The sequence below is a fragment of the Primulina tabacum genome, chromosome 13 (assembly GCF_025594145.1).
Source record: "Primulina tabacum isolate GXHZ01 chromosome 13, ASM2559414v2, whole genome shotgun sequence".
Classification (NCBI taxonomy): domain Eukaryota; kingdom Viridiplantae; phylum Streptophyta; class Magnoliopsida; order Lamiales; family Gesneriaceae; genus Primulina; species Primulina tabacum.
In genome coordinates, this window is record NC_134562.1 from 31,081,823 (window position 1) to 31,094,742 (window position 12,920).

General features: G+C 34.3%; 1 protein-coding gene across 1 annotated transcript; it reads right to left on the reverse strand.

Moving 5' to 3' along the window:
• Positions 1 to 2,261: 2,261 nt before the first annotated feature.
• Positions 2,262 to 11,876, reverse strand: LOC142523397 (uncharacterized). Its single transcript, XM_075627180.1, is given in 11 exon segments — positions 2,262 to 2,699; positions 3,516 to 3,737; positions 3,840 to 4,065; positions 4,855 to 5,197; positions 5,752 to 5,862; positions 6,787 to 7,107; positions 7,109 to 7,148; positions 7,733 to 7,907; positions 8,742 to 9,366; positions 10,052 to 10,814; positions 11,318 to 11,876. Coding segments are annotated over 11 exon segments (3,492 nt in total). The 5' UTR covers positions 11,830 to 11,876; the 3' UTR covers positions 2,262 to 2,545.
• Positions 11,877 to 12,920: the final 1,044 nt, after the last annotated feature.

A 12,920-nucleotide genomic window follows, 5' to 3' on the forward strand; every position in this document is an offset into this window, starting at 1 on the left:
AAGATTGCGAACTTGAAAAGTTCCAACACTCTTGCTTCTTTTGGGTACTATTAAGTCGTTATGTTCGAGTATACAAAAATTTAATTTAGATGTATGAAGTTTGATTGGGGAATGTTGAGCTATGTTTTAAGCAAGGTCCGCACCTTCTATTGTTTGGGGAAATTCTTACTTCTTGACAAGATTTTTTTCGGGGTCGAGTCGGGGGTTAACATGTTGTTTATCACGGTCAAGTCCCGAGCATTTCCAGAAGGTCATAAGTTAGCAAGTCAATGAGTGATGCATTCGATAGACATGATTAAATTGTGGAAGTTAAGGTTCATGGTAGCGCGTTAGCATGTGCAACAAGGACTCGAGCGAGATCCAACGAATCCCTCAACGTCATGTAAGTATGTTCGACGTGCAAAAAGAAAATATTTTTAAGTTTTTGAGGTATGCTAAATGTCTTGTGGCCAAATTATGAATGAGTTTGGAAGTCGGTGAACGTGGCCGAGGACCTCTTCACCCCGGTAAAGCATGACCAGGGACCAATCCACCCGTTAAGCATGAACGGGGATCTCATGTCTGTGGTAGTGTACTTTCCCTGCCAGCCCAGTACTGTGGTTTAGTTTGATCAGACACTTTCATGTATGGGTCACTTGCTTTGAAACATATCTCTACGCAAAATGATGAATTTTATGCATGTTCAAGTATGTATGAAACAAGCATGTTTATGAAAAGTTTTATGATGATGTCACGTCTACGTTTATGCTACTACATTCAAGTTTCAAGTATGTTTATGCTATTACGTTCAAGTTTCAAGTATGTACGCTCTATTTTAAAGATGCATGTGGTTTTATTACGTATTACTTGTTATTTCCAGTTTATACATGTTGAGTCTTTAGACTCACTAGACTTGATCGATGCAGGTGATGATGACTATGAGGAGACGAGGGGTGGGGACCAATGAGCCGACTTGGACTGAGCAGGAGGCTAAACCCGAGGACCGCCCATGTTTTAAGATTTTATGCATGACGATTTTTAATACCCTGATTTCATGAAGTGTTTTATGATGTTTAATCGATTATTACTTTTGGCAAACTTTGTTTTAGTTGTTTTTATTGCAAATGTTTTTAGACGAGCAAGATATTTTAATGCAAATTTGAAAGTTTATTTTGCATTTAAGAAAATTTTTATTTTCCGCAAATTTCAAGTAGTTCAAATTACGGTACGTTACAATAATACTTAATTTTTACACAAAATAATATTTAAGATTAAAATTATTGTTACTAAAAGTTATTTTCTTTTTACGCGCACAAAGCGTGCATAAGATTGCTGATTTCTTTTTACTGAATAAAAAATCCAAAAAAATATTATTAGATATTATAATTTAAAAATTGAATAAAGTTTTTGAATTAAAATTTAAAAATTGAATAAAGTTTTTCAATTAAATTTTCTTTTAAACATGATATCTATATTTTTTATGAAAAAAAATATTATTATATTAAAATATTGTTATTAATTTTTTTACGCGCGTAATGTGTAGACAAGATTACTGGTTCTAATAATTATATGTTATGTATATTAAGTCAAAAATTACATATCGGTATGACTAAATTAAACCAAAATAATATTACTATTATACTTCTCATTAATTAATAAATTAAAAAATATAATTATTTATTTAATAGATTATACACACAATAATGATATTTCCACGTAGTGGATAATCAATGATTTTTTTATTCAGTTTTGGTTCCTAAATTATAGTAGGTCTTTTGTGAGACGGTCTTACGAATCTTTATCGATAAGACGGGTCAACTATACCGATATTCACAATAAAAAATAATACTCTTAGCATAAAAAATTATATTTTTTCATGGAATGACCCAAATAAGAGATCTGTCTAATAAAATACGATCCGTGAAACCGTATCACACAAATTCTTGTCATCTAAAATATAATTACAGGTATGTATCAAGGAAAAAGTAAAATACCCAAATGGATTTTAGGACTCACTTCTCAACGTATAAATCTAAGTCAACTTACAAATCCACTTTCTTAAGCCATTTGCTTTCAAGAGAAGATTTTTGTGAGACGGTCTCACGAATCATTATTTGTGAGACGGATCAACCCTACCGATATTCACAATAAAAAATAATGTTCTTAGCATTAAAAATAATACTTTTTCGTGGATGACCCAAATAAGAGATCCGTCTCACAAAATACGACCCGTAAAACTGTCTCACACAAATTTTTGCCTTCAAATAATATGATAAAATAACTGTGAATAATATCGAATCTCGAAAAATTCATAATATTCGAACATGCAAAAAGTGAACACAAAATTGTCACAAATATTAAAGTGTCCACCAGTACAGGCAATATACAAGAGCACAATGCCTTGAGACTTCTCGCTTGAATTGGCCTATTCCAGCAACACTAGTGATCTTGATTTACAGCTATTTATGGCACAAGTAATTCATTATTGGGCTATGATCGAACTGACTTGAACAACAATCACTTAAAAGTGGGGAGCTCGACTCAACATAGGCGAGACGTTGAAAAGCTACACATCCATATCATCTTCCAATAAAATCTCATATATATCAGTCCTCAAATTGAGTTCCTTGTCCCGCATGACTTCCTGGAGATCGGAGAGTTCTTTAACGCTCAGTATGGAATCGAGTTTGAGGAATCCATCGAGCCATAACTTTTTAGACCTGGAAAGATAAAAACAAAGAAAGAAAGATAGGTTGAATCGTCAATGTCATATAAAAATTAGAATGGAGAAAACATGACGAAAATAAACAATATGTTTCATGCTTTCTGTCAAGCCCTATTGTTCATTTCTATTTTTCATTCACTTCTTATTTCTTATAAACAATATGAAAACATTATTTGTTTATCCCGGTAAAGCAAGCACCATTAGCACTAGAATAGGCATTCTCGTTACCATGAAAAAGAAAATCAGAAGTATTTTTTTTATATAGGAAACGATATAATAGTAAATAATTAAAAGCTAATAGTTACAAAAAACCCTCACTAAATCAGAGATTGAGAAATTCTTCCAACCAGACGTTCGAGTTTTAACCTTGTCCCAACACTTTTCAACTACTTTTCTAGATTGTCAAAAATTCTTCTATTTCGCTCCAGTCAAATTGACCATCAAATTCAATGAATTATCACTGTCCAAAAATTCCTACCCCTCCTACCAAGATCACGCCCAAGATCTGCAGCAAAAAGTTTATGCAAAGACCTTGGAACTACCCAAACCAAACTCGTTTCCACAAAAGCTTTGAACCAAAGACAATTTGTGAAAGGACAATGAAAAAGTAGGGGATAAAAAGATTTGCTTGAATTTGAGGATGGATTCAGTACATTATTGCATGCAACATCCAGATTACATTGAACTGGAAGACGCACATGCAAAAAATTATGTATTTTTCGAAGTACAAGGATGATAACTTTAATGCACAGAAATTTTATGTCCAACAGTGTATATGTACATGCACCGAGTAATGTCAAAGAAATGATACCAGGGACAAGCATGTATTGCACGAAAGAAAACTCTTTTAGCTGCAGCAAAGTTGCATGCTATGTTCATCTCATATTCCAGATAACAACGCCAGAGAATCACCAAATTCTGCAATTTGCCATCCTCAAGCGCCCTTTCAAAAAGTCCACGTATTCTGTGTTTGGAGCCCCCTGCACTCATCTCAAATGACAATGCATAGAGCCATGTGATCACAGATGGTTTTCTGTGACGACAAGCAAAAGTGCAAGCAAATTTAAGAATTTGAGCATCTTGCGTTAATAATATCACCAAAAATCCAAATAAGAAAGAGGATAAAAGATTTTACTTGTGAAAGTAATCATCCAAAGTCCATCGCAGTTTATTGGGTGAAGTATAAAGATTGCTGATTTCAACCAAAGCATAGTGTAGAGGTGGATTAAAGGGATAAATCTGTAACCCTTTCACGATAACTTCCCATACTTTTGAAATCTTAAGTTCCACATGATTCCTACAAAGCATCCTCGCATAGTAGTTCATCAAAAATTCAGGTTGCCGACTTTGCCGTCTTCTCTCTGCATTATAAATTTATAGTACATGGTCATTCTGTTGAGGAAACGACCAAAAGTTGCTATGATACACACAGACAAAATGAAAACATTAGACTGAACAGTGAAACCAATAGCAAGGTATGATACTACGTTTCTACTTGGTAAAATAAGAAAAATAAAAAAATTATCACCTTCTATAAAAGTAATAACCGTAGATACAGTATACACAGATGGATAATAAATCATCTATAATCTAAGCTAAATCACCCATTCATGGACATGACTATAATACAATAACTAGTGCTAGAAGATGCTTAAATAGACTCAATTTTGGTGGATGAAGTATATTGGTTATGATCACTGCCCAAAATCATTGTTTAGGGTTGGATATTATTAGTTCAATGACCACATTGTCTTCTGGGACACATAATTTTTTTCAAGGGAAACTTGTGCATATCTTTTATTTGCTCTTATTGACTATTGCCTCGTTTAAAAAAATTTGTTGATCCACACCAGATTGCAATGGCTTAAACTTAACATGATTGAAATATGAACTGTTTATTTATGAAAGAGTTCGAGATAGATCTAATCTCATCAAGGGATAACATCTATTTCTCAAAATAACAAATCTCCAAAAATTGAACGAGGAAGATTGAGCAGTTCGCAGCCATTCAATGAACCAGTCTTCTGTTTCTCTTCAGACAACTGAAACTTGTTAGTTGGGACATTTGGAAAACTTTCTAATTCATTAGTTCGGAGAAAAGAGCTCAAAAATTCAAGGATAAAAAAAAATCACAGAAAAAGCTTATTCACCTGGAAGCACCATTGCAAACGAATTTTCCAAAATTTCCAGAGCAGAAGTCCATCCAGAAGTCAGCTCTTCAAATAAAGCTGCTGAGCAAATGACAGCAGCAGAAGGATCATCTATGATACCACGTGCCCACACTGAACCTAGCATTTTTATTTGATCTTTAAACCCCTGGCGGGCTCTAAGCTTTTGCAAAGCTGATGGTTGACCATTAAATGGATCATATCTTGCTCCACTGCCTAAGCAAGACAAGATATGTGTCGCACGCGATGTTGACTCAGTATTATCATTTGATAGCTCCATTTCAGCATACCAGAAATATAAAAGAGGAGCCTTCGAACGAGCATCCTGCTTTGCAAATTTAACAACATACAAATGTGTCATCATTTGGACTTTTTCAAGGACAAAGGACTGTACGAGGAGAGCACAGTTATGATGCAGGGAGGGATTTTACAATGCAAGAATATTATCTCAGTATCACCAGATGCAGTGCACCAGATTTAGTAGGATTTAAGGCTACTAATCGGAATAGCAAATACATTCCTTTCATAATCTAAATTCACCTAGTTGACTAACAAAAGGTAGGGACAAAAAAGAAAGGAAAAAAACTTCAACCAAAACAAAGAAATAAAACGACTCAACAAAAATTAGTATACTCTCTCTCCTGTCCAAAACTTTTCCCAGTGATATGCACACTGAGATTAGGGAAAATACCAGCAGAAAATACTAATTTGGCAGATAATCATCAAACTAGAAAAAGTTACAGTTCGCTAAAAATCCTTTATTCACTTCTAGTAGGGAAAAAGCTACTCAGTAAATTGAGTAATTGACTGCAGTCTTTCAACTGAACTAGTGTTAGCAAGTGACATCAAGAGCAATAAAAAGTAAATATATAATCATGCCTGTGGAAGCCCCTCGACAGATGTTAATGCCATGTCAAAAACCTTCCTGGAATGATCAATGTTGCCGAAAAGTGCTTCTCTTTGTGCATAAACACCGCAGAGCAATACATCCTATAACGATGAAGCACAAATAGAATGTCAAAGCAGCAATGCAAAAGCATTCATTATAAAAAAAATGAATATCAGCCAAACCGTCAACTAATCTTGACAATCCTCAGTTGGATTTCAAGAAATGATAAGAACAAGGTAGTTATCAATTGAGGATTACTTATACTTGGACATCTTTCTGTTTGATACTAAAAAACACCTAGAAAATAGCACACACACATGTTGACACAAGTGGGTCACCTAGACCTCGTGCATTTATGCAAGGATACAAACAAATCCTCGACGACACACTTAACAACTCTCAGATGCCATTCTAACACTTCCAAGACAAATATGCCAACATGTTTAACAATGTTAACACATCAATCATTCAATTGGTGATTGCTTAGCAGAAATATAGTTCATTAAGACTGAAAATAAGAGACCAAATTAGGGTTGATTGATGGTTATCATGCACAACAAAGTAATATGACCAATAAGAAATTTACCAGTCAAAAACAATCTAGCTTAATATGTTTAAGATTCTATTGACATTTTTAAGGCTGGTTAAACTAATTAAAAGATAATCTTATGTGACTTATGCTATGAATCGATACTCCATTTTATAAGCTTTACAGAGCTATCATCTTGATGCTTGAAGCCTTTCATAGACTGCTATCTAGGCGGTGCTAAAAAACCTTTATATATAACAAAACAAAGTTGCACTTACATTTGTTGTAAATACTCAGCAGAAAACATAAAATCACAATTTCTTCCATAATAAATGTCCCTAGAATATAATAATGCACATACACAAGCATCTAAAAGAAAGTAAGAAACGCAATATGTAATTATTTTCTCAGATTTGGTTACAGGATAGTACACAGTGGTAAATATATAATTGGCATGTTTCAAATATTAAAGTCAACGGGGAGAGAAAGGACAAACCTGCCGATTATTTTTCAATAAATTTTTTGCCAGAGCTCGACACGGGGTTACAGAACTGCCGGTTGAATTAGTACTCGTGTTTGATAGCTCTTCAGCTACGAGAGCAGCTTCTTGCAACATGTAATTCTGAGGAAAAGCTTTTAAACAAAGCAACGTGGCATTGCGAAGGAATTTCATGGTGTCACTCCTCACATTTTTGTCCTTGGAACTGTGCATAAGAAGCTCCAAACTGATACTCCTCGAGTTGGTTCTTGTTTCTGTTAGAAGATCATGCACTCTTTTCAAGTTCTCTAAAACAGAATACGGAAGAGTCTCCAAACTGAGAGGTTTTTTCAACCCAACTTGGACTGTTTGTACAAGTCCTGTAAACATGAGCCAGCATCAGAACAGCAATAGCAAAATCCCTCTGTTGCCCAGTAAGAGATGAAAGTTGAGAAATTATTAGTCATGGTATGAACCAGGTCATAGCCAATTGTTCTATGTAATCATTATATATACATGTGTGTGTGTGTGTGTGTTTTGAATGTGGAATTGCTATATTTTATGGTACAAACAATTGAGGTATATTATATGCAGGTTTTAGTGCACAAGAAACAAATAGGGTTGTCAATCTATATTTGGGAAACACTGATCGGAATAATGCTTTATCCTTCAATTGCACATTTTATATTTATTAATATTAATAGTCATTGTGTTTCTTATCTAAAAAAGTGCTCAAGCAGCATCAACAGGATCTAGATAAAGCTAACTGTCAACGAACATTTAAAAACCAAATGTCTACATCCTACTGGAAATTCATATAAAATCAGTTTTTTTCCTCAATAATAACAGCAATTAAGCACATCAACAGTTATTTAAACAAACAGAAGTCGAGGAATTCCACAACGAATTGATGGTAGAAAATTTTAAAGAAGGAACATATCTTTGAAAATGCCACAACACTCACCACCATTGAGCTATTCTCCCTTCATAGAAATCTATAAACTGGGCAACGAGAGATAACCGGGCTTCCTCGGATTTTAGCGAGAACAGGTAATCACACACATCTTCATATAATATTGTCCTGAATAGTTGCTCATTGTCTTCATCATCAGCTGTATCATCATTACATGAATTCGGATCTGTTTCGCCAATTGTTTGAAATTATTATGCCGACAAAATAATGCATAAACAATAACATTTACCACAAAAACCAATATAGCATGTCCCCATACAACGAAGCATGAATTGCTGACAGGTGTTGATATTATCATTTAAACCGGTTAGAGTCAGTTCTCAGGCTTAACATCAGACATAGTGAGCATGCAATGAAATTTCCAAAAGTGTCCATCAATATGCCAATAAGTTCCATTTTACATGAAAGAAAACGAAAAATAGGAGGTGCATTGAAAATTATTGATTACTTGATCAAAGTTGTATTTTCATTTCTAGAGCGTTAGAATTGAACAAATCTTTATCCAATCATTTTGGTAATGATCAAGCTATAGAATGGCAATACAAGAAAAAGTACTAAAACTTAAAAAATTTAAGATTCTAAGTTTCTTGAGCAATACAAGTTAAGACCAAAACTGAAACATTTCTCAATGTTTTTGAAACTCTTTCCATTTTTTCTAATAAGTAACTGAAACACCTTAATTTTAAGCTATCATGCACCTGGAGATGGTACCAGTGCCAGAATGCATAAAATATAAACCATCTCATTTGGTTCAGCTATAGTTATTATTTTTTAATAACAAAAAATTTGAATCGACGTTTCAATCTTTTTATTACACCCTGATAGAAATATAATTGGAAAAGGTTAAGGTTCTCTCCTACGTATGGGAAACACATTCACCATTACATTCCATTCCAGATTAAAAAGATGTAATTTCAGCAACATTTCATTTCAAATTTCAAATCATCGTTTTGCAACACAATCAATCACCTAATCAGAGTAAATATGAGTGAAGGCAAACCAGATTTTGAATGAAGAGGCATCCACTGATCAAAATCTCTGGCCAACTCTGCCTTTGACCAATTAGTCCATGTTCTCGTATCTTTGACCTTGATATCAGCTTCAGAAGCTGCATCAATCCCAAGTTCTTTAAGCAGAAACTCGATATCATCCTTCTGCTCAACATCTCTAGCATCAGATTCATCATCCAACTCCCCAACAATGACATCATTCTCAGCATTACTCAGTGGAAATTCATCAATTTCCTTATTCTGTGATATCGGATCAAACCAACCTGTCCAGCCACCCTCTTCAGCTGTTGTTGAGGTCTCTTCACTAATAAGTCTCTGCCTCTGTTCTTCTTCTTTCTCTAGCCATGTTGACCATCCAAATGCACCATCTTCCCCTATTCTGGCACCATTACTACTCCAAAAGTGTTCAAACAGTCTTTGTTTACTTTGTTCAGAAATAACTAAAGAGGGAGAAAACAAAGTATATTCAATCTCTGCCTGAAATAAAGCAGTAGCCAACTCCTGATAACCTGCTTGCCACTCTAGGCGGCAAAGACTAAGAAATATATCAACAAAACCAAGTTCCAATTGCACAATTGACGGATCAACATGAGTTTCATTGCCAGATGGAAATGCCTGCATTCAGAACTAACTGTGAGGATTTAGGATCAACATCTTGGAAGTTTGTCATGAATGACATGTATGATTCCAAAATAGAGAGCCTTGTAGCTAAATAAAACAAACACAACCATTTTGCGAGAAATTATGTGACCATTCAGGTTTAAGGGAGGAATAAAACAGAAAATGACAAATCATGGTAAGAAGCAAAGAGCATTAAAGTCCACAAGGCTTTCTACAAGAGTTTGGTAAGATGATGCTGATTGCCACATCTCAGTAACATGCATTTAACCAGTACTTTGGCAACTGCAAACTTGCCCTACCCAGTCCCATACATAAAATGCAAGTGTACTACTGAAAATAACAGTATATAGAAGCAAGTCAATTTCTCCTCAAAGAGCATCTGCTAAATAAGTGGAGACAGCAAACCAAGTTACTTATAATCACTCCAGTTGTCTGCAGATAGGTTTTTTATTTAAATAAGCCTAATGAGGTATCACCCAATGGTCTTTCTTTTTCTAGCGAAGCAATTTCATCAGAACAACACAAAGCTCATTTTCAAAAAACACGGCGACAGTCGTGGACATCTATCAATTTCAATCGATGTCAAAACAGTTCTAAAACTTAATTAATGTGAAAAATACACGATGCAGCCAAGATAAAAGTTTTGTTGAAGTTCTAGCAGAGGGAAGAAAATATGAACCATCAAAGCGAGAACCTGCCTATGCTGCTTGATACAAGCACCACCTAAGGCTTGGATTGCGCTTGTGTAAAACTTCCTCATCTCAGAAACCTTAAATCTGGAGAATTCACCCTGAACAACCCTCAAAAATTCTCTCCACAGCTTGTAACTCCCTGAATTGAATGCTAGTATCTTTTCCCATCTCCTAATTAAGACATCAGAGCTATCTCTAGTTTGATAAGCATTCAAAAGTGCAAGTAACAAATCTTCACTATCAGGGTTAAACTCAGTCGCCTTCTCCAAAATGCTGATTTTCTTCTCTAGAGACTGTAAACGAGCACCTTTATGAGGCTGCATTCTAGAAACCTTATCTTGAAATTCCGCAAATGCTAACCAAACACTCTCATCCTGCGGGTGTTCCCTTGTCATTGTATTGAACTCCTTTGTTTTTCGCAGCACCTCATCTTCCCAAGACTCTTCAATGACTGTCACATTTAAAACTGGTGCACTACCTGAATCTTCATCTGATGATAAGGGAATAAAATCAGTAACCATATTCACTATAGGCTTGGCAGGAACAAGAATTCTCACTCGTTTCAGGTTCTTATGACGTTCGACAGCAGCATACTTCGCAGACCAATACCGACCCCCAGATTTAAGCTTTGTATCTAACCAATCAATGTCCTCATCCCCATCAATACCTCCAACTCTAGTATATTGTCGAAAATTGCTGTACCCAGAAACTTCCTTAGAGTTATAAAGTTTGTAACGAGCAACATCCATTCTGCATTTTATCAAATAAATGTACTTTCAAAATCAGCACACAATAATACATTGCTGTCAAACAACATTTTTTCCTCCTTTCACACAAGAATATCCATTTGGTACTGGTAAAAAGATGATGCAGCAGTAAAAAATTTAAGTAACTAACACCAACGAAAACAAAAAAGCGGGGCACTAACAGACTTAAGATCTTCCCACGTGACCAGAAAAAACAGAAGCCTGAGCTAAGTGTCATTACCGTAAGGGACGGATTACTTGTTTGCAATAAAGGTTACATTTTTCAAATCAATGCAAATTAATACAGAATACATACAATTCGAGACGTTTGCATCAATAATTAATCAAATATGAGACAGACATCGTAGCTTTGAAATTAAGACATCCTTTTCGTAGACAATGAAATAAAGCGGAAAAGAACAAACGGCAAACGAAGAGTCAAGTGAAAATTCCTTTCTTGCAATGCATGAAGCACTAGAAAAGCAGAAAAAAAATGATGAACTTTACCTGTAAACTGAACCAAAAGCCAAATTATCGCGATCCCCACGAGAATCAAAGAAATACTCTTTCTCGCCAGTAGTAGAAGAAGCCCATTTTTGAACACCCGGTTTTCTCGAAGAAGAGAGAGCAGCTGGATAATCATATGAAGATGGACGAGCCTCACTCCTCCTCCTCTGCTTTCTCCTTTTCTTCCGACCTTCACCTTCGGACGCATCTTCATCAGAAGCCGAGGAAGCCACCATCTCGTACTGATCCCGCCGTTTATTGGCGTCAATTTCTTCAGGTACTTGTTCTTCATCGTCGAGTGCATCGTACGGAAGCTCATATTTTGAAACGGCATCGTTTATGACGGATAGGTCGGTAGTGAAGCTGGAGTTTTGCAACCAATTAACGGCGGCGGCTGCGGATGTAGTGTCGGCGTCGGCTACCGCTGCAGAGGGAATTTGGGGCCGCTTAGAGGGGAGAAAAGCGGGGAAGAGCGACGTCGCATTGGAGGAGGGTTCCTCTCCTTCCTCCATACTAAGTGATTGAATCGCGCAGAAGTAACGGAAGTCACCATTTTTTTGCTGTTTTATTTATATCTATATTTATACATTTTGGATTTTGGATTGGATTGATCTATCCTTAGATTTTTGGACAATTATATAAAAATAAATTTTTTATATTTTCTTAATTAATAACTTAAATAAGATATTTTTTTGTAATTTTTAAAATTTTAGGGTGATCAACAATATATTTTTTAGGGATAATTGCATCTATCCCGAGGCTTTTTATTATTATAAAAAATTTAATTATAATTAAATGTTATATTTATCTTTATAAATTTTGTGAAAAGTAATAAATAAATCTAATAACTTTTAAAATTACAAATATTTTATCTTATATTTTACACTCTTAAATTTTTAATAATTTTATATTTTAGGGGTTGAATATAGAAAAATACAAACATGAGGTTATGTATATAATAATAAAAATTATCATATTTATTTGTTACTTTTCACAAACTTTAAATGAGATATATGAAATATTTAAATATAGTTAAGATTTATTATTATTATTATGTCAAATCTCAAGAGAAATAACTCTATTTTTTATATCTCACTATCTTACAATTCAATCAAAGTTATAGCCTTTTATTAACTAATTTTTAATTGATTTAGTTGAAGTTTAATTATATTCACATTTTTAAAAAAATTTAAATTCAATCATATATTTATTTATATTTTAAAGTAATTTATCACTTTATATTTTTAAATTCAATAATATCTTTATTTATATTTTTAACTTTTTAGATAATTTATCAGTCTCAATAAAAAAATATGTAAAATTAATTAATTTAAAAATTACAAAAATTATCACATTTAAAATACACATGCAAAAAGTCACTAGTTTGGTTTAAGGATGATACGAACATTTCGTGATCGGTCCCCCCTACATCCAAATGATTACTAAATCTACTATCATAAATAATATGTATGAAGTTGCAAAATAGCATCGTCAATTTTTGTCAATAATTTCACAATCATATCAAATGAGAAATTATTTATTTTTATTCGAGAGACGGATTGACCAGAACCCGGCTGCGAGGTTCAGATAGTCAGGATGACCA